This window comes from Macrobrachium rosenbergii, chromosome 9 (assembly GCF_040412425.1).
Source record: "Macrobrachium rosenbergii isolate ZJJX-2024 chromosome 9, ASM4041242v1, whole genome shotgun sequence".
In the NCBI taxonomy this organism is placed as follows: domain Eukaryota; kingdom Metazoa; phylum Arthropoda; class Malacostraca; order Decapoda; family Palaemonidae; genus Macrobrachium; species Macrobrachium rosenbergii.
In genome coordinates, this window is record NC_089749.1 from 56,757,965 (window position 1) to 56,781,016 (window position 23,052).

Below are 23,052 nucleotides of genomic sequence, written 5' to 3' on the forward strand. Positions count from 1 at the left end.
GTGTAACCTTACCATCAAAATTCTACAGCACTTTTGCGTCCCTTGAGTTTTGAGCAGGATGAACTACGAGGGCCCAAGCAATTCCCCTAAAGGCACATCTTGATCTTGTCCCGCGGTTTCTGCCTGCAGTACCAGTTCACACAGAGAGAGAGAGAGAGATTAAATAGCAGAATATGAAGGATGTGATAAACAAATCAGAGAAGGCAGATGATGCAAGAAAAGCTAGGAAGAAACAAGATCTAGGGAGAGAAGGGGTAAAAACAAATAGAAACGGGGGAAATGGGAGAATAAGACAAGAAATTGTCACAAAGTAACAAAATGGAGAAAAGTAACCAAGGAGTTTTAAAGAAAGGTCAAAGTGACGGCAGGATTCTTTACACCGTGAGTGGTTCAAGAACAGACATTCAGATAACTGAGCAAGGCAGTTAGACCCGCTACACTAAAGAAGACTAGCAATACCAGCATTTCTGTATGCCTTGGAAATTATGAAGTTAACCACATGAGAAATAAGTTACAAAAGAGAAATATATGAAAAGACAAGCTTGATTATCTGTATGAAAATTTAGAGCTAGCTAAACGATTGGAAAAGGTTCAAATGTGAACAAACTACGTGTTTACTTTGTTAAATAGTGTAAATCAAGATAATTTCTTACTTAACCTTCTAGCACATGCTGTAATAATATTTATGTTAAATCTGGTTTAATGCAGCAGCCATACAAAGAAGATAAAGACACATATGGTACCACAAAGAAACAAAATTTAGAAACCCCACACCCGAAGACCGTCTAGCGCGAGATGGGGAGCCGTTTCATAGATTTTGCCTCCTTATTACTACTACTGTCACTCCTACCCTCCTGTCACCGTTACTATTACTATGCTGGTGGAATCTGCAATTAATATTACTACTACAGTGCTTAACTTACCTGTGCAGAATTTAATAGCTCATAAACCACCGTACTTCGAACAACTAGGAACGGTATGAACGGGGTAAAATAGACATACGTCTAATCAATTCTCGTGGTTGAATTAAGGACACGTCTTGCATAGGTACGAAAGAATGAAAATGGTGTTTTCTGATGGATTTTAATATATTTCGCCCCTTGTTTTGGTATGTTTAAGGTCGTTCTTCCTTCGAACGAGTTTTATATTGATTTGCCGCTGAAATTTATAGATTTTGAGATGGGGAAGTCAGTTGCACGTCTGTTGTTGCGTCTGTGAACATGAATGAGACGAATTCAGGGTCAGTGAGAAAGTGTCATGTGAGTGTCCGATTCGTGTCTCCCCCGTGATATCGATCCCGGTAAGACCACAGAAGGTTTGTGCGCGTTATTTCGGTGGCTTTCTGCCAGCTTAAAAGCAGATTGAAGATATATTTCATAAGGGGTACACCCCGACCTAAATTTAATTTGTCCCCCCCCCCCCTTGCCTGACCTGCCTGGAGTAGGGTTGCGTCTTTCCTTTTTAGATCCTTCGGGCTTGTAGCATTCTGCTTTTCTAATTGAGGCTGAAGCTTTGTTGTTGGTGACAGTATTAATAATAATAAACACTTTTAACTTTGGTTAATAGACCTACTTTATACAATTATATAACTGAAATATTTGGCTAGTATATAGTCTAGAACGACGTGCAGCAACTATCGGTAAGACTGAAGACTACTAGTCCTACCACACTCCTCTATGTTCGGTAACTACCAGTGCACATCCAAAATAACCGCCATTTTTAGTACCAGCACAAACAAAAGACAGTTAATACCTAAACGTAAACAAAAGCCATAAACATAACCAGAAGCACAAATAAAAGGTGGTAAATATTCTGACAGGCAACTGGAAGGAACCAGGCCGCAGTAGTATTCTTCAGTTTTACCCATCATTCCGACACATGCTTTGGCCTTGGCTTTCATCTTGGTCAACACGAAATTATCATCAAAGACATACTGTGACAGGGATACAGCCCCCACTCTTGGATAGGGCCTGCCAGGGGTGTGAAGCCCCCCCCCAGCCAGGTCAGGACACGATGTCCTAGGATAGGTTAGGTTAGGGTGCATCCCTGCTGGAACATGTCCATAATCAGATTCCAGGCAGGCCACACTATCATGGCAGGTGAAGCTCTCCCCTTGGGAAATGTGCCTTTGAGAATCATTTTTTTGTTGACTGATGAAAGCCAAGGCCAATGCATGTGTTCAGACAGCTCCAAGTAAGTTCCCATTGCACAGCGTTGACAGATCAGAGTGTGTTCTTCCTTTTAGATTGGCAGACCATGCGTTGTTTTGAGCCACTTTTGCTATATTTATGTTTCTGGATTAGCTCAGAACTTATGAAACCAATTATATTAGTAGCTTTTGTTCGGTTTAATTCTCCAAACATGCAAAATTTCCAAAAGCAGTGATGTTAACAGTTTCTGTCCCATTACCATTTCCAAATAACACCTGTCCACCTGTCTATAGTCTTTCCAATTTTTATATAGATATAGCATTCCCTTACATTTTAGCCCAACACCCACACTCACCCAAGTGGCAGTAGGCATATTGATTTAAGAGCAAACTTCATAATGAAATTGAGAGTAATGAGAGACTGGAGTTTATACCTCACATGAATGGTATATTTCCTTTGGGAAGAACACCATCTTGGTAAATTATTACTGGTCACTGTACTAAAGTGATGTGCTAAACCTGGATGCTGCTTGTGCATATTTTATTTCTATAGCTCTTTGACAGTTAAGAATAATGTTGGCTTCGGAATGAAATGTTACATTATAATGAATCTTATTACTCATTCTCTGTTACTGGTTTCAAGATACTGTACATTGTATTTGAATTGTAAAGATTATTTTGTATTTCAGGTTTACTAACATGGGTGCTGAGGGAAGTAAAGCAGAGAAAAATCAGTATTTCTCTGCAGAAGAACATCAGCTTCTTCTACAAACACTTAGCAAGATTGACAACAATGGAGAGAAACTGTCCACTTCTTCTTTGGAGGTACGTTGATTCTGATGTGCAGTGTAACTTTTATACAGAATTTTGTTCTTTTTTGAAGTCCAGAAATGCAAAGAATAGATATGTTTTGGAACAAGTTTAACATTTTGTATGTAGGCCAGTACAATCTGAGATTGTGTAGTGAACTAGAGTAATCAAATTGGACTGTGGAAAATTTCTTATGCTTCACATATTATTATCCTTGAAGCACTTTTTACATGTCCTTGTGAGGTAGCTTCTGTTTTGCAGCCAAGTTGTTAACAGTTTGCAAAGGTAGTATGTTATAGGGATGAAATCTGTTTGTATATACCATTGTCTTTTATATAGAAGTATTTACTTTTTAATGAACATCGTAGTCTTTTGAAGCTTGAACTTCAAGCCAATTGTCCCTGTGGGCTTGTTCCATATGAATAGGGTTCATCTTCTGTAAAAGAGTGATAATATCAGCATTAGTCCGGACTCCAGCTATTATCTGCTTTGGGCCATTATACAAAATAACTAGAAGTAATTGTACTTTTATTTATTAAGATGCTCAATAACAGTATAAGCTAACACATGATTAGCAAAAAGTTATCAGTAACTGCCAAGAATTAGGTAAAAAAACAATTGATCAAGTGCAACCAGTGAAGTAAGATCCTGATTTCATGAGGTTAATATTACCACTGAAAGTGAATTGAAAGTCCAAGATGTTGTTCACAGACGTGGATTTAGAGTCATAGTAAAAAAAAACTGGTTTACACATAGTGAGCTAAATGCAAAGACACTGTAGAACTAGGTGCAAAATATAAATGAATTCACAAGGCACCTATTAAAATGGTAAAAATGACATAAGCTAAGCCATGAAAATCATCACTGGTATGAAAAGTAAGTCCATATACAGTATACAACAGATATATAACAGAAAAAGTGGCTGGACCCCTTTCCAAACTGTTAAAAAAGTCAAACTACCAGATGTACAGGCCTGCAGACTGGTACAGTTACTTAAGACAGGTATTCTGGCTGGTGAGGGAGCACATATACAACACATAACTGCCGCAGTTACCACCACTAGTTAGTCATGGAAGGGAGAATAAGGTTGAAAGTCAGGGTGATCTAATGACTTGAAGTGATCTGGATGACGATAAAAAAATGTTTAAGGTATGAGACTTTGTTATTCATATACTAGATGCACAAAGAATGACCTGTGTTCACTGCTTAGAGCACTCAGAGACCTATATACATATTAGGGAGGTTGGAATTGGGAGTCTTCCTTTTCTGGGATGGGTCTGGAGATTGCTGGTACTATAGGTTAGACTAACAGTAAGAAGGGAGTTTGTGGTGAAATAATCGACTCATTTTTAAGTGTACTTATCGTAAACAAGCCCATTACTGTACAGCAAATGAAATTTTAACAATGAAACATATAAAAATAGGCATAGTATTGACATTAAGTATAATTTATGTTATCATTGCAGGCTTACTTTACTCGTGAGGTCACCGCTGAATATGGAGCTCTATTTATTCATGCTTTGACAAATGGGAAGAAGGTTCAAAGCTTCCCAGTGTCAGGACTTGCAGAAAAACTAGGGTCTTTGATAAAAGGTTCGACAGAAGAACGAATAAATTTGACATTGGCTTTGGCACATGGAGGAAAGATTGGTGTTAATAGTGACAAACTCCTAAAGGTATGTGGAGATCTTCCTTATGGGTATGAAGACAATCGGAATAATTTTTGGTACAGTTGCATAATGTATTTCCTTTAACTAACAAATCTGTATTTTACACAAACTCATATCAACCATTGAGGAACGAATACCCCTTTTTCACTCTCAGAAGTTACTACTTAACTACAAAGTAGAATTAGTTACGCCAAAATGGGGAAAGCCTCTGCCTGACTATGTGTTTGTATGAATTACATTTCTTTTACTTTACTTTACCCCATAAGTTACTGCTTAACTACAGAGTAGAGTCAGCTGCCTCAAAATGGGGAAAGCTTCTGCCTAACTGTGTCAGCACTTTGTGTTTGAATTACAGACCTTTTACTTTACCTTTTCTTAACGTCATGATTGGAGAAATGGATTGAATACAGAAATACTTATTAAAAAATAATATGATGTAGTTAAATGATAGATGAGATCCCTCTGCTAGAAAAGAGCTTCCTTCTTGTCTTGTTTAAAAATTTTATCTCTTCCATATATCAGTGTGTAGTGGACACTTAATGATATATACCTATCTGTTTTCTTTCATTTCATCATTATAATTTTTGTTGCTGTGAAGGTCTATATTAACTATCATCACTCAGCAGTTATTAATTTTATTGCTGGTTTAAAGTACTTTTCAGTCTTTATGTGTTGTTGGTTTGTTGATAAAATTGTGTGCACAGTATGAGTATTTTTATAATCAGGGGAGTTCACTCAGCTGGCTTATTGCATACGACTTTTTTCTTGTAGCTCTTACTAAATGATCTTTTTAGTTATGTGCTGTATTTACAAGCACTTATCTGAAGATAATTTCTCAAAATTGCAATATTAATATTTTAGTATGTTGTCTGTTACATTTTTAAAAGGCATTGCAAAAGTTAAAATGAAGAGTAATTTTTTTTTTATCATTATTTTTGCTTTCCGGGATGAGCCCTTGCATAAGGAAGGATAGTAAGCTTCAATATCACCATGTCTTACCAAAAGTACAAAGGACTGGTAGACAGCAGGTCATGCAACATGTTCATGGCTTCTGTTGACAAACGCCTCACATAAATGTACCTGTTGTTGCCGAGGTAAGGAGTTCTTATTAGAGAATACGTGTCTAGGGTGCATCCATGGGTTTATATACTGATGACCAGACCTTGTGCAGGTCAAGGTGGCTTTAGGTAGAAGGAAGAGTCAAAGAGAATAGATTCTGGGTTTGTGAAATTTATTCAGCTTACAAGTAAGAGAAATATCTCAAACGTTTCTTATGCATAGTTCGTTAAGCCTCGTGTCTTGCAGGCAAACAATTCCATTTCATGAAATGTCAAGCCATACAGGACATGGCTTGGCTTTGTTTTTAGGCCAGGCTAAGCCCATGACTTCTAGGATGCAGATGCTACAACAGATGAAAAAGCTCTCCACTAAGCTATGACAGATTAGTCAGCAGTGATATCAGGAACTCTCTGGACAATGAAAACAGAAGTTCATTATGATGTTACAGGTAATCCTTTCATTGGTTTCAACACCAGTGGTAAAATGCTGCCTAGTATAAACAAGGTCATGAGTCAGTATCAAAAAGAGAAAGCCCAGACCTTAATAAGTCAAATATAGAGTAGGGCTTTAGTTGGCCAATGGCACAGAGAAGCCTTCAACAGGTTCTGGTTGTGATGGGATTATCCAACCAGGAACAAGTCAGTACTACGTATTCCAGAGTATACTTACTCTTCAGAGACATAGGCTATAACTAGAAAAGTTAAGTCTGAGAAATTACCAAGTCAGACAAACACATATACTGTAGAGAGGGAAAAGTAATCAGCAGATAAAATTATAGTCAGGATGGGCATAGTTATCCAAGTTGAGCAGCTTTGGAGTCACTGTCTGTTCTTAGTTGACTTGGGCAGTAATACATCAAATCTTCATTTTCAAGGAAAGAGAGTTTGGGATCATCCCAAGCAGACATTTGGTTAGTTTGCTTTATGATGTAATATAGATAAAGCACTATTTATTGTGTACATATATTCAGATTAAGAATGCAAAGTTCAAGATCATGAAGTGAGAGTTAGCTATATAGTACAGTAACTTGCTCCGTATATCTTGTATTTTGTAGTTATTCAGTATTTTTTAATTTTATTTATGAAAATGAATTGAGTGTTAGAATTAATGTCTGGGTCATGAAGTTCAGGCTGATTACAGGTCTCCGTCTTGTCAGATGGAATATGGATATTGATTGTCTGGTAATGTCACTTCCTGAAAGTGTTTTGTATCTGTGAGATTTAGTCCTCAAGTCACCAAATATGTATGCTGATCCCAGCCTTGAAGTATGTGATGAGGATAGGGTCTTATCAAATTCATTCTCCATATTTCCTAACTATATTCCACTCTTTTAAGAGACTGGTACTCTGGAGGCTGAAGCCTTTGATTTGTGGAAGGAAATGTTGTGTGATTTGTAATTGGAACAATCCGAACAACACAATTATAACCCTACTATGCAAGGTTACGGTCCATTCATGACCCCATACCAATATAGAATACTGATTTGTAGTCACTCAGAAGATTGCCTGTCTTGGTTTACTCTTTATTTTGTTATGAGAAACCTTTCCCACGTAAATTGCTACTCAGACAATAGCAAATTAATGGGGTTGTTTTAAAACATTAAATTTTTTTAAAGCAAAGATTACTTTTTTAATTCAACCTCGTCAGTTTACTGACTAAGTGTCCACCTATTGAATTGTCATTACTTGTAGTAAATCGAGACAATAGTGAATTACTTACTACCACTAGAAGCATTAATATATGGGATTCACATTTAGCCAGTTGGTGTAACACATCTTTCTCTTGGAGTCCATTTGCATGAGTTGCTGATCAAAGGTTTTGGCAAGAGCAAACTGGTGGTTTTGTATTAGGATGAAAAATTTAGAAATTTTTGAAACCAAATTTGTTGAACAGTCATAGACCATTATACATGAACTAATATAAGGATGTATGCTAGGATTTATTCATTTGCACTGAATTTCTTTTTCCAGTACTTGGAGATGATAATTGAGTTTTTCGAGAAAGGTATAACCCAGAAAGGACGCTGGAAGAACAGTCCTGATACTGTTAGGACCCAGATTGCTTTTGCCGTGTTGCTTGATTTATTCTACCCAAATGAAGCCATTAAAAAGGTGAGTTAGTAAGGTGCAAGGCAGTGGCAAGTGAGCTTTTATTGATTTGAGAGTGGCACCGGAAACCCTTTAATGTGTTAACTTTAAATTGCCATTGCACATGAAATCTAATGTTTTTACTTTTTGGCAGGGGGCAGAATACCATTACAGTTGTCTCTCATGTTATACAGAAATTTAGTTCTAACTCTTAGTGTTTTTGTAAGATATCAAGAAAATCAAGTCCCTTATGTAAAGCTGTGTGCACTGTATTATAGGGTTCTTATGTATCTGCATAACTTTTGGACATCTGTGTTATACAGTAAACCCCCGGTATTCACGCGGGGGGGATGCGTACCCCCCCCCCCGTAAATAGCTAAAATCCGCGAATACATAAAACCCCTCTAAAAACACTTTGAACTGCCAAGTTTGATAGTTCAAACACAAAAAAATCTCTAAAAATGCTAATACCTGAGTATTTTAATAGTTTTATCACAAAAAGTGCATTTAGTCATGAAAATGATATGAAAATACAGTAATTACTGAATATTTTCAGTGAAAAATACCGCGAATTGATGAATTTTCTGCAAATAATATGTATATATGTTCCACAGAGAAATCCACAAATAGGTGAGTACGCGAATCATGAGACCGCAAATGCGGGGGGTTTACTGTACAGTATGTGCTATACATCATTTTTAGAATATTTATACTGCCATACTGAACCTTGGATTGTGGTTTTCTTCTCTACATAGAATACCAGTTACATTTGTTTTATATTGTAATTTGGAATATTTTTGGATTTGAAAAGAAATTCAGTCAAAAGTGGTGAATGCATAATTTTATATCCTTTATTATTTTTCTTAGTATTCATATTGATAAAATTCATGTTTCAGGTTTGGGGAAAAGGTCCTCCAGAATCTCTCTTGGTTTCTTATGATGCATTTGAAAGATGGTGGTTGGGTCACTGTATTTTTAGTAACCTTGAGATGGAGATGTTTAAGTATTTATTCAAGTTCAGTCCTCTTGGTGAGAGAAGATTACTACCACAGGCAACTCAGCTTCCTAAGGTAAATATATATCCATGCACGTAGTCCTTACTGACTGTGGTTGTTACAGTACAAACCCCTTTTCAGTAACTTATTTTTTATGCTGAACTTCCATACTCCAAGTCATTAATTATGTGCACCAGATTTAGCACAATTTTTTTTCGTAACTTTTTTTTTTTTTAATTTATATAGTTCCAATAGAGAATGTATCATTTGTGGGTAAAACCTTATTACTAACTGTTATTCAAAGTTCATTTCTGGAGGATCTTAGGGAAATTTATGAGAAGGCTCAGAACCTTCCTCCTCCCTTTGGCAGGAGTGCTGTTAGTCCTCAGAAAACACACTGCCTAGGAGTATCACTCCTACCAGTCTATAGGATACAGTTCCAAAGGTAGTAGTTGTTGTATAAAGTATAAAGTACAGCACAAAGAGTTAAGGGTTAGATCACACTTCACAGACTCCACCAACAACACCAGATTCATGTGACTGTTACCCCCTCTCTCTCCCTTCCTGCGTCTCTCAGGACTTCATTCAGCAGATAAACACATTTGCCTCAAGCCAGTCAGAATATGTACAGTGTCGAGCAAGCTTGCTTAGCTAAACATGTCCATGACATTGTAGTTTTCATTCTGCTTGAATTATCTGCACATAATTCATTCGTATGTGGACTTTCACAGTGTTGTGCATTTAAGGGTGTATACCATTTCAGACAGAACGGTGTGCTTAAAGGCCTAGTGGAGATACAAAAGAAAGGGCAGATATGTAAACTATTACTGTACAAAGATTGTACAAGTTGTCTTATGAATGTCAGGTATTCATATCTGCCTCACATCTTAGAATCAAATACAAATTCAAGATATTTACAACCAATAACATTTCCAGTATCAGTGACCCTAGTCATTGCAGTACAAAAGTTAAATAAACAAATCAGTTAATCAGACTTCCATTGAATTTGAAGTTCCATTCATCTCCTTGAACCTTAAAGCATTATGCCGGGTCCTGAAAAAAAAAATTCATGTAACAGGAAAATCTTGAGATCTCTAAAATGTAACAATGGCAGATGTCTCCCCATTAGATGTGAGACCTAACATAGGATATCAGATTAGTTGGTCTTCTTACGAAACATGATCTGTTAACAGTTTCCCAAAGCCTCCTATGGCAATTTATTTGTTTTTATATGAATTTTAGCTGTCTGGTAATGATTTACTGATATACCAAAACATTGCAGGTGTTCCCCACGATGCTGTCAGCTGCTGAAGTCATGTTTCTCAACGGGGCTTTACCCATGAATCTGCAGTCTGAGTGGCGTTTCATATTTTCTACTACAACACATGGGTGGAGCTTTAGTATATTTATGAAGCAGGTATGTACTTATATGTTCAGAGCTGTAGGAGATCTATTTGAGGTCAATTTTTGTAGTTTTGCAGATTGTCTGCCTATGAAATTCAAATATTTTAACTCAGTGATCTGAAGCAACAGTTCATACCGGTATTTTTTCAGTGCTGATTTTAGAAATTTCCAGGTAAATCTCAGTTTCTACTGTTTGTTTTAAAGAATTTGTTTGCTAGAAAATCAACCATTACTGGATGACTGGTATTTTCTGCAGAATAATTCTAGGAGGAATATGCAGTAAAACTTCAAAGTTACTAGGTTGGGGAGGCTGCCTGGACTAAAACCTTATAAAACAATCATAATTTGACATTTTTCCCTATGCAACCTTATTATGAATAGAAGTAATATGGAGGTCAGATATGGGAAAATTTACTCAGCTTAAATAAGAAGTAAGAAATTATATAAGATTTTATGTAAGCTCTAACTTTTTAATTTGTTCATATATCATGACTAAAAAATATTCGTCATACGGTAAACTGAGAACAGCAGATATACCCAAAATACCCAGTGACGAACCTCTGTGATACATCAATCCCTGGTCTACCAAACTTGCAGCGACATAAAAAGAGGAGATGTACGAGAGGATTTTCTGTGAAAAATGTTTCGTGTGTGAGATTTCGTTGTCAGAACTGCTGAAGTTGGAAATCATGATATTAAATTTGAGTTATATTGCCTAACAATGCCCAGTACATTTTATTACTTTATCATTACCTTTCATATGATTGCAAACATCAGTTGAACATATTTTGATGAGCAGAATACTGTACTCCAAATGAGGTCTCCTAGAGTCTGATACATCTTTTAAATAATGCAAAATAGCTTGTTGTATTACTTTCAGTGTTTTTTGATTGTATATTGATTACTGTTAATCTGCTGTCTTTCACTTGGAACTTTTATATATTGTTCACTATTATCTTGAAGCAATATATTTTGCAATGTCTTCTGTATGTTTTTCAGATTGTTGGTAAAGGGCCAACAATTATTGTTATTGAAGATCAGTCTGGCAATAAATTTGGGGGTTATGCATCCGTCTCATGGGAGGTCCGACCACAGTTTCATGGTAAGATGTTCTGAAATGTTTCTATCAAGTTTCTGAGTGTGAGAAAAGTGAACATTTATTTCAGCTTATATATGACATAATTTCTGGTTTGATACTTTCAAAGCATGCTGTATAATTTATTGTAGACATGCTATAATGCTTATAGTTGATATTCCTGGAAAAAGATGGAAAAACCTAGAAAAGGTTCATTATAAGAAGTGATTCCAGGTAGGGGATAAACTAAGAAGAAGAGTTAGCTGATATTTCTGTAAAGAGATGGTAATCAAATACTGTAGCCCAGCGGTAATCTGTTTGTTAGCCATAGGGAAGCTGATTATGACAGGCCCAAACATAACAGAACATATCTTATGCAAATACTAAATAAATAAAACCCAGGAAGTACAAATAAGTACTCCCTAGCATTTCCTCTTTGGTACTCTATTTGCTTATAAGCTAATAGGTTTGACAAGTCTCCAGATGACCTGAAATCTAAAAAGCCTCTTCATTTCTTGATATCCGACGGAAGATATATGGCCCAAAACGGCAGAATAATCCTAATTTTTTTTTGAGTAAAGCATACATTGATTTTCTTTTCCATCTCAGCTTGTCCCTTTTATCTTATATATCCTCGTTACTATCCTCCAAAAATACTATCCTCCAAAAATCCCTTCCCCTTATACCTGATTTTCTTTTCCTCTCCCCTTGTCCTTTTATTTTTTTCTCAGTCTACCCCAGCTATTTTCTCCCCCAAAGTCTTCCCCAGCTATTTTCTGAAGGGTGGGTGCACTTAGGAAGAGCTGGGTAATAACAGTGGAGTAGTTTTCTACCTTGATACTAAGACTGAACCTCTCTGAGTTCTCTATTTTTCCCATTTTTGCTTATTGCACTGGCCACTGGCACTTAAGTATTTGTGTATAGAATGAATTAAACAAAAAGATCTTGTATACAGTGTTTGATTGATGGGCAGTACAGCTCATGATTGCAATACTAGTTAATTATTGATTTTCTTAATTGCAGGAACTCAGGATTGCTTTCTGTTTTGCCTTCAGCCTCAGGCAGGAATTTTTCACTCTACAGGGTATAACAGTAACTATATGTATCTGAATTACTTAGAAAAGAATACAATGCCAAATGGATTGGTAAGTACAGTATCTGTGTTTTTGTCACGTAGAAAAATAAGAATTTTACAGAGAAAATGTTTAAACTGTAGCACAAACCAGTCCATTTACATTTGCCTAATCCTACAATCAGCAGCTCTTTAAAGAACCCTTCTCCTGGTACATATCTCTCTGGATGTCACCTCTAGTGGCAGCAGCTAGTTCATTCCTGGTTTTCCAGGCTTACTACAGGAAGTGTTGGGTTGAGTGGCTCTCCCTTTCTGTAAACTGATGGGTTTGTATTGAGAAACAGATTTTATCACAAAAGCAATTTCATTTTTTTAACACTTCCCAATCAGTTTACATATGCTTGAGTCATTATTTAGGCAAGAATATTCATGTTTAAAGGAAGATAGAGTGGTGCTGAGGCAAAATGCAATCTCTGAGTAAAAGAAGGTAGGAAACAGACTCTTTGCACTTACAACAGGTCAAAACTAGACCCATGTATTATGGTAATGTATTGTAAAAAGACTCATTAAGAAGATAACTCATAAATTTTCCATAAAAAAGGCGTAACTTCCAGTAGCCCAAGTACCATGTTCTTAAGGAAACGGAATATGATGGACTGGAAGGATGAGACTATGGCCTGCCACAAATAATGGTTCAGAATTCTCTATACAGGTTGACCATCACTAATCCGGCGTCATTGGGACCTGGAGGTTGCCGGATTAGCCATTTTGCCATATTAGCCATTTATTAGGCTAGAATACACGAAACCCAGTAGCTAAGCACCTAATCTTAGAATTAAAAATATCCCATAAATCTGTACAAGTTAGTTAGTAAAGAAAGGACAATTATCAAATACAGGTAGTGCTCGAGTTACGATAATTCGACTTAAGATATTTCGAGTTTACGATGGGGTTAGCAATTAATACCGATACGAAAATATTTAGAAAATATTCTTAGATTTTGCGCAGGTGCAGGCAGCGAGAGAGACCAACTTACAATAGACCAACTTCTTTTCCTCCATCTCTTTATTCCATCTGCTAGTTAAAAAAGTAAAAGTGAATGATAAAAGTATTGTTAGTAACATTATACTCTCGCGTAAATGCGTACAGCCATACACAATCGAACGGGAAACTGTTGTTTTGCTACTAATCGTATCGGATAACAACTGTTTTGCTTGTATTTCAACCATCATACGGTCAAACAATTACTGTCGTTATGTTACAAATGACGTTAAGTACTGTACAATAGGACTGATATAATTTTTACACTATACCCTTATTCGCTTTGGAGAAAAGATCGGCAAGGAAATATACTGCTTCAGTAACTTTAAGCTGCAAATTGTAGCTGAAGCTGAGAAAACAATGTTCAAGCTGCCAATGACTATAAATTAGCGTGCATCGGCAACATGGACGAAACACAACCATAAATAAAATTGGAGAGAATGTATTTTAATCAAAACTACTGGGCATGAAAGAATACAAATTACTGTTGTCTTAACGCCGATAAAAGATAAATACATAAAGCTCGTATTGTGATGAAATAAAGAGAAAATAGCGAACGGAATCTTGATTTTTTTTTACACAAAACAAACATGCCCCCAAACGTTAATATAACATTCCCGCGAACATATATTAACGAAAAAATAGCTAAATTAATGTCACAACGAGACGTATTTAAGTTATATTTCGACTTCAAAACACTTCGTATAACGAAAAATATCCTTGTCCCAAATAAATAAAGTATATTCATTTACACTTACTAGAAGCAAGAGGAAGACCTAGACAAAAATATATGGATGGATTGGTGAGGAATGACTGGAGGAAGAATGTTGCAGCTCAGTTGCTGCAGAGAGCCAGATACAGAGGAGTGGCGAGCCATGATTTCCTTGGGGATTATGGATGATGATGTTTGTAATAATACGTTATGTTGATGTTTGTTAATATGTAATATGTAAATAGAGTTCAGTATAATGTAGGCTAGGCTACCATATATGTAGCCTATAATGATATACCAAAGCGTAGGCCAAAAGACAATAATAAATGTAAAAAATGGAACAGCAAAAGCATGCCTGCGTTTACAAACACCTCCAGTTTGTCGATGCAGCACACAGCGCCACCAAATCAAAGCGGCCGGCGAGCAAGTTAGCGCAGCGACCCAGGAAATTTGAAAATTAATGCGGAAACAGAAATTACTCCAGCCGAAATTTGTGCCGGATTACTGATTGTTCCAGACTACTGATTGCCGGATTAGTGATGGTCAACCTGTACCTGTTACTCATAATAGCCTGAGGATCGAGATTGTTTGATAAGTGTTGTTTGAGGAACCCATGATGTACAATACAATGGCAGAAATTGAATCCGTATTATTGTTTAAGCCAAGAGAGTAGGTAAATCTTTTAACCTCCAGTTCCTGAAGCTGATTGTAATGTTTGTGACTCAGACATACCTTCCAAGGATACCAGTATCTACCCAGAAGGAATTATCTTTACGTATTCTGGTTGACATAAGATAGTATGTTCAATGTTCCCCACTTCAACATCAAACAGATAAAAGTCAAGATAATTTAGCATAAGAATCATGAGGAGTTGAAGTAGATATCACAAGGTTTGGAAACCATTGTTTACTGTTTGTGGGCAAGAGGAATTGGATGAGTAAAGAGTATGCTTCCTGTCTACAAAGGTCAGAGAGAGAGAGAGAGAGAGAGAGAGAGAGAGAGAGAGAGAGAGAGACCTTATGTAAAGCATCCTGTTTCTCAAAAGAAATTTTGTTCAGAAAGGCATGTATTGATGAAGCATATAAGGTTGTAACTAAAAACTGTAAAAAAGGCCTCATTGTCTCCATGCAAGTAATCAATGATTAAAATCAAACCCCATGAATTTTGAGGGGCAGCTGTTATGAAATGCACACTGAACTTACAAAAACACCTACAGCAGAAGTGACAAATCTTATAAAAAATGTGATAACTGTATTCACGCTATCTAAAGATGCTAGAGAGAAAACATACTCAAACCAACCCCAAAAACAAGAAAACTATATAAATGTAGTGAAACAAAGTCACTGAATTTCTTGCTAAGCACAGACAATTACGGGACCTAATAAAATGCATTAACTCCAGCCTGAAAATTAGAATATACTCTTGACTAAAGTATATAAAATTCATATGAAATTGAAATTATATATAATTTACTAAATTATGTTGTATTAAATAATCCAAGAGAATTCATCAGTGATGATGAATTGTTTATATCGTAGGAAAAAGGTTTAATCGTAAAGGCCAGCATTCTAGAGAATGCACCCACAGTACACTTTGAGCTCATAAAGAGAAAATGTACACTAATATTCAAGCAACTTTGGAGTTAAACATAAGCCATTAACACGGGATACTTACTAAGTATACCTTAGTTTAACCAGACCACTGAGCTGATTAACAGCTCTCCTAGGGCTGGCCCAAAGGATTAGACTTATTATACGTGGCCAAGAACCAATTGGTTACCTAGCAACGGGACCTACAGCTTATTGTGGGATCCGAACCACATTATAGTGAGAAATTAATTTCTATCACCAGAAATAAATTCCTCTAATTCTTCATTGGCCGGCCGGAGACTCGAACTCAGGCCTAGCAGAGTGCTAGCCGAGAACTCTACCGATTTGTCCAACGAAGAACTGGGATACTTACTGAAATCCCAAGAGAATTATTGCTGAAGCAAGAAAAAATTAAAAATAAAAGAGCAGAAAGATCACATTTATGGAGCACTTTCAAAAGTGATGACCAGGATCAACACTAAGAAGAAGTAAGCAAGAAATTCACAAAAATGGAGAAGTTGATATGAGAAATTCACGAAGATGAATAGGAAAATTTGAAGCAGTTAATTAAAAAATGGGAGTTCCAAAATCAGAGGGAGCATATTGTACAGATGAATTAAAATTCAAAATGAAGAGTGCATCTGTTCTAAAATGAAATGACTCAACATCCAAAGCTTCTGAACAGAAGAAAAACATGTCAAATTCATGAAATTTCAAAAGAACAGACAAAACCGGTGAAATATGGATCCTTACACGTAGTTCCTGATAGAACAAGGTTGTAAACTGCAGAAGATAAGATTTTGCAGAAAAGCAAAGAAAAACATTTCAGCTGAGGGAAAAAAGAAAGACGACAAAGATACTGGTGGTGTCCTCCTTTCAGCTGCTTTTGATCTCTGAGGCATCTTGTGATAACTGTGAAAATGATAGTAGGGAAGACCCTAGTGAGGTTTACGTACCAGTAAAGAACACTAAGTTCTTGTTTGAGTTTTATACCTGCCGTAGGTGTACTCATCAGGTGCGTTGACTCAGTTATTGGCTAACACTACACTGTTCTGAACATTTGTAGCATAAATAAATTAAAAGGTTTTTATTTCAGGAACATCAAAAATATCTTAAATTCTGTGCACAGCATTGGTATCTAAATCTATTGTACCTTTCTTGCTCATTGGTAACTTCAGTGTTATGAATTTAATTAAATCCTTAATTCATATTCTCTCTCTCTCTCTCTCTCTCTCTCTCTCTCTCATGAGAGAAATATTTTGGCTGTTTTCATAAGACCATCCTGATATGTACCATGTAGGATAGGAAAGGCTGTCACACTCCACTTCAAACAAAAGTGGTACAGTAAATGATTGGATATATTAACAGTAGGCTGATACAGTCAATGAATGGATATATTAACAGTAGGCTGATACAGTCAATGAATGGATATATTAACAGTAGGCTCACGTTCTGATTGATATTTCATATTTGTATTACCTTTTTCTTCTGAATTTTGTGCTTTTGCAGGGTATGGGTGGGAGAGAAGAACTTTTTGGGCTGTGGCTTGATTATGACTTTGGAAAAGGGACTGTTGCACCAACATGCACTACTTTTGCAAGCCCACAGTTGTCTCCTCATCAGGAACTTGAGATATCGAGCATTGAAGTTTGGGCACTTGGTCCAGAAGAGGAAGACTCAGATGAAGAGGTAATATTTATTGGATTATTATGGGCATAACTTATACCCAATGGTTTAGGATTACAGTATCAGCATACTGTATACTATACTAAGTTCTGGTGTGTTAACCTTTCTCTTAAAAGAAAAAAGCATGAAAGTTTGCAAAAAAATTTACATCACATTAATATTCAGTACATTCCAGTAAGAAATCAGGATACTACACCTCTCTTAACTGTATTTTCACTTGAAAAATACACTTTCCCCTCCCCTATTTTTAGATAGATAGTTCCATGCTGTTCATCAAGATACAGACTCTTCTCATGCTTGTAACAAACAAGGATGACAATATAGTATGTTGCTTCAAGAGACTAACCATTTATGTTTTGGGTGGGTAGTAAGATCCAAGGTGTAATGTAGAGTGCAAATTAAACTGGTCACTACTTGATGTCATGTCATTCTTCAGACCTTCAGTTCCCTTTTGATGTTTGTCACATGTTTATTTGTCATTTATTTATTTTTTTTAACTAAAAGATGTGATATTTCCAGTGAAACTAAAGCATTCTACTCTTTAGTGGACAGGAAAGTAATGAAGTCCAGGTGTAAGAGCTAAGGTGTAATTTTGTACTACTCATGTCTTATTTTTTACAATTGCCCTCTGACTGGTCCAAAGTCCAGGTCTCCATGCATTTAATATTTCCTTGAATGTTACTGTTTTTTGTGCATGCAACCCTTTTTGTATTATTGGTGTACATAATATGTGTATAATCTTAGTTCTTTTTCTCATTCATTTTATACTTATTCTTCCTCATACGTTTTATACTTAAACAAATACTTCCTCGATATAACTGTCTTTTCTGTAATAAAATTAAAATACCTATGCAGTATTAGTTTGCACTATATTTTCTTTTGTTTAATGTGATCAGAGCAACATCATTTCTAGGTTATGGTATTAATTTTATTTTATTTCCGTAACTTTTTCTCTCTGCAAGTAACCACTGTTGGATTGTCACTGCACAGATGCTAGTTAAGTTACAAGAGAAATTTTGCAGTATGTTGTTGAAAATTATTTATTGAGTGGTTAACCAGGTATGTCTGAATAATGCTAAGGTTCTAGAAGAATGTATGAGAAGAATATTTGTTCTCTCTCCATGGTGGTAGAGGTGATAGAAGTAAAAGAAAGAATTTTGGGTGCATAACATGCCTTGATGTAAATGGGAAGGTGTATAATAGGGTTTGATTGTGAAAGTACTATAAATGACAGAAGTATTAATTAGGAAAAAGCACCAGAAGGATTAAATGGGTTTGAGAGGAAAAAGGTAGAAGCTGTACTTAGGGATGTATGTTATTCTTAGTTAGCTGACCTTATGCCATCACGGTCTCTTTCTAATGCACAGCATGTAAATGAACTTGTGATAGCAAGGCTCTAAGGAATGTATGGGAAGGAGTAATTAGAATATAGTTTATGGGCAGCCAGTCATATTTAAAGATATCTAGGTTTATTTCATAAAAATAAGTGATTTTATTAAGTGATTTTTATTTATAAAGATCATCATAGCAATAATGGTATAGTTTATTGTTCTAGCATTAAATAGTTTCACTATTCCAAATGAGAAACTATTGAACCACCAGCGCATGGTCCATCAAAGCATTATTACTGCAAATTCCTAATTGTTTTGATATATAAAATTCAAATGTGTCTTTTATTTCAGGAAGGAACACGTAAAAAGAAAAGCGCGCTCGACAAAAACCCTGAGGCACGTGCCATGCTGGACATGATGGGTAAAGTTGCTGTTAGCGATGGTTACAGGGAAGAGGACAATGATGACTGAGTTTTTCCAGGATTGAGACACTGTATACTGCTGGTGTAATTCTCCTTAGTAGTCCAATAGTATAAATATATAGGTTCATTTTACTGTATGCATTCCATGTAAGGATGAGAATGAGTGTAGGCCTACTTGGTTGCTACATTTTGAACTCTTTGTAAAGGGAAATATGATTTATTATAAAGCCACATCTGGAGGCTAGCATGAAGATATTATTTTACTAAATGTACTAGAGCAAGTGAAAGTTCAATATTTTTAACCCAGAGGTATATAACAAGGTTAACCCAAGGAAGGATCATTGATTTTTGTAGGGATTATGTCTGAAATGTTCTGTTTTTAGTTTTGTATTCCAAATATGTACATGTCAATCATTTAGTTTAGATCCTTAAAGATTATGTAGGTGGAGTGTAAATAAACAGATTCTTTCTTTGAAACTTTTTAAGAAGGCTCATTACATTTGTACCCCAAACGACCAACTTGATAATCAGCTGGTCAAAGTAATTCACACGTGAATCATATTGTTTTATCAGTTTGAGTCATAATAATACTGTAATAAGCTGTTATTAAGATTAAATTGCAGAAATTCTTTTAAATACTATCTGAGAGATATAATATTGATGATAAACATTTTATTCATAATAATAATTTTGTAAGTGCACATGGTGCCCTACAGGCATTCCTAAAGGGTGTTTGCAGCATTCCCTCAGCCTGTAGCTGCATTTGCTTTTGGCCCTTTTACTTTACCTGTGTCCCAGCTTCCTTTGTTCAGAATTGCTGTCCTTGTATTATTTTTTTATGTAACTGTGGTGTTTTCTCCCAGTTTGATCTCTAGGTCCTTCAACTTCATATCCTTAATTTTCTGGATATCTTTATCTTGATGTTCAGCCACTACAACTCTCCTCTTTTCACTGCCTTAAACACTTGATTGGCCAAAAGTTCCCTAGTGCTTGACAGAGCCAAAATTTCGTAGATCAAATCCTTGCAAACAATCATTTTGTTCTTAAGGTATCCTCTAATCTAGAGGGATCACTTGAGTTTCAAGCCATGAACAGTAATGACACACTTTTATAACAACCATTAAGCTACAAGACTGGTACACACAGCTTTCCCATTGCTACATAGTTGTTTTGGTTGGTCTTAATGTTTACTTGATATTGGATACCTTGCTTCCAGCAGGGGTCAGAATGTATGTTGTGAATTTCTAAGTTACAGTGACGTGCAATTTACCTTTCTGAAATGTCAGTGGATTTGTATAGATGTTTGTAAATTTTTGTAATCAGGAGTTTGAGAAAGGTCAAAGTTTACAGTATTGTTATAGTAATGGCAAGCAGAAAGCTTGCTGAAAACATCTAGTTTAGGATTAAAGACATCCTTTTCATGATGGTGGTTTGAGTTTTAATCAGATCCTTGCTTGCTGCCTTTGAGAATGAGAGAAATTGAAAAGTAAAGTTAGACATTTAAATGTATTGTTAATTATAACAGTTTGGTTTCAGGAAGCTCTGTTAAGAGAGGCTGTGATCAATGTTATATTCTGTAAGTTTTTTATAGTAAATTCTGATGTATAGGAAATCTTGATATGTCTAGTTTGTGATACAGCTATGGGATTCCTTGAATCCTCTTTCATAATTATCAAGGTTTAGACCAAGGAAAGCTGTGGTTCATGACAGTGGAGTATGGAATATGAAAAAAATTAATTTAGTTTGTTTTGAGTCAGGTTTTCAGATGTTATTTGAGTGCCATATGTGGTGCACTGTATGCATTACAGTGTTTTGCAACTTTCCTTCATCCCCTAATTGTACCCACTTTGCATTGCAGTACTTTAATTCCTTTTGTGCTTCTCTTCTTCAGTCTTACTGTCCAACCTCCGTAACCATTACTTATTAATGCAAATGTGGGGTTTTCTCTCAGTTCTACCTTTAGATCCTTGTATGTACTTTATCTCCTTTACTTTTTGGATCTGTGTCTTGCTATCCAACCACTCAAACTCCCTTGTTGCACTGTAGTGAGGGCTAAAATGCCTGAAAGTGCCTCAGTGCTTGGCGAGAAAACCTTAGTTTCATGAAATGAAATGTAATTTGGTGACAGTGCATTTGATATTCTGATAAATGATGAGAGTGAATTTAGTATCTTGAAATTTGTGTCAGAATGGCATTCCCCGTAGAAGGTTAATGCCGTCAGTGCACCTCAACCTCACTCAGTGCACCGTAGGCATTACTTAAGGGTCTTTCAGCCCCTAGCTGTGACCCCTTTCATTCCTTTTACTATACCTCCATTCATATTCTCTTTCTTCCATCTTGCTTTCCACCCTCTCCTAACAATTGTTTCGTAGTGCAACTGTGATGTTTTCCTCCTGTTACACCTTTAAAACCTTTTTACTCTCAATTTCCCTTCAGTGCTGAATGATATCATTGGTCCCAGCATTTGGCCTTTGGCATAAATTTTATATTCCACTCCATTCAAAATTACATTAGTATTCAACTGTTTACAGGTAGAGGGGTCTATAAATTCAATATGGTGAGTGTGGAGTTGTACAGCCAAAATGTTGTATTCCCAGTAAAGTGAACAAAATTAGCAAGTGTAACTAAAATTATTAAAAATGGAACATAAGCAAAGACAGTTACTATACAAATACTTGCTTTTAACACAAAGTTATATCAAACTGACGTCATCAAAAAGTTGAAACTGATCAGATTAATGGAGACGTAATCTGGTAATTTGTGTTTTACTGTACATGTAAATAAAAGCAGTGCATTGCACTGAAATCCAGGTGTAAAGTCGGTCAGAAGGTTAGTGAAGGGACCAAATATAAAAGTATATTTGTCAAATTTGGTAATCTGAGTTGTAAAAAGTGTTATGAGATGATTATTCCTAAAAAAAAAAAAAAAGATCCAAAAAGTTTGAAGACATTCTGGTGTTTATAACCAGACGAGTACTGCAGCACTCTATTTTCTGACATATTTTAGCAATTCACCGTCATATATCACATTGGTATCCAGTGCAGGTTGCAGAATTTAAAATCTCCCGTGTTTATAATCCTGACTAGGGTTCATTTTGGTCTTTTGTATTGACATGATGACAAATTTGACAGCAAAACATTGAGATATGCCACGGGAACAGGCTGTTTAGCTCCCTAAGAAAGTTACTCTAATGAATTTTGTAGTGAAGTCAGTTTTCCATGTAAATATCTTTGAAAATAATGTTAAATATGGTTACTGATTAATATTTATTAAATAGATCAATAATAAAGCACCAAATCAAGAATTCTACCAGCTACAAGGCCATTCCATGGCTGGCTCGAGAATATATTTATCATAGTTACCGTTTATATCTTAACATTCTTCGATTTTCTATGAAAATTGAGTGACCCGTTTTCTATAATGATGTGAGCTCCTGTTGACTTTATCATACGTTATCTATTGTATAAATAAACTAGACTTGAGTTTTTTCTAGGTATTCTACGTCCCATTAGAACGGAGTTCTGGCGATATAGGTCTATGGAGGTTTAATCACGCTTCATGTTGGTCTATACGTAATCATTACCCCTATACCCTCACCCCCTCCACCTCTTGGAATCCCTGTGCTTAATAAAGCCTTCTTTTATATTTGAAAGTGTTACTTTTCGGAAGTGTGGTCTTATGACCCACCCAGGATAGCTGAATTTTGCGTTATAGTTAAACTTTACAGGAGGTACAAGTGTGTCAGGTGGCAAGATGTTCTCGACTCTTTTCAAGGTGCAATAAATCTGGTTTCTGTAGACATACCTGGATGGTAGGCCTATGTGTCTTTTGTATTCATTTTAAATTTATCGTCATGGTCCTTTCACAACAATGCTTTGGATTTTCAAAATCCGCGGGGAATTAAGCCCCTCCCATGAGCTGTTTCAATAGCTTCATGAGATACAGTGGAC

General features: G+C 36.0%; 1 protein-coding gene across 4 annotated transcripts; it reads left to right on the plus strand.

Moving 5' to 3' along the window:
• Positions 1–805: 805 nt before the first annotated feature.
• Positions 806–20,524, plus strand: LOC136841859 (MTOR-associated protein MEAK7-like). Of its 4 annotated transcripts, none has more exons than XM_067109255.1 (10): positions 806–1,047; positions 2,839–2,974; positions 4,426–4,635; positions 7,659–7,799; positions 8,672–8,845; positions 10,053–10,187; positions 11,174–11,276; positions 12,273–12,394; positions 17,173–17,352; positions 19,032–20,524. In XM_067109255.1, exons 2-10 carry the CDS (start codon positions 2,849–2,851, stop codon positions 19,149–19,151), a joined length of 1,311 nt encoding a protein of 436 aa, XP_066965356.1. In that variant the 5' UTR covers positions 806–1,047; positions 2,839–2,848; the 3' UTR covers positions 19,152–20,524. The 4 variants fall into 4 exon arrangements, with proteins under 4 accessions (XP_066965356.1, XP_066965355.1, XP_066965357.1 ...); XM_067109254.1 differs by having other exon boundaries at positions 828–976; XM_067109256.1 differs by lacking the exon at positions 806–1,047 and adding an exon at positions 1,163–1,300.
• Positions 20,525–23,052: the final 2,528 nt, after the last annotated feature.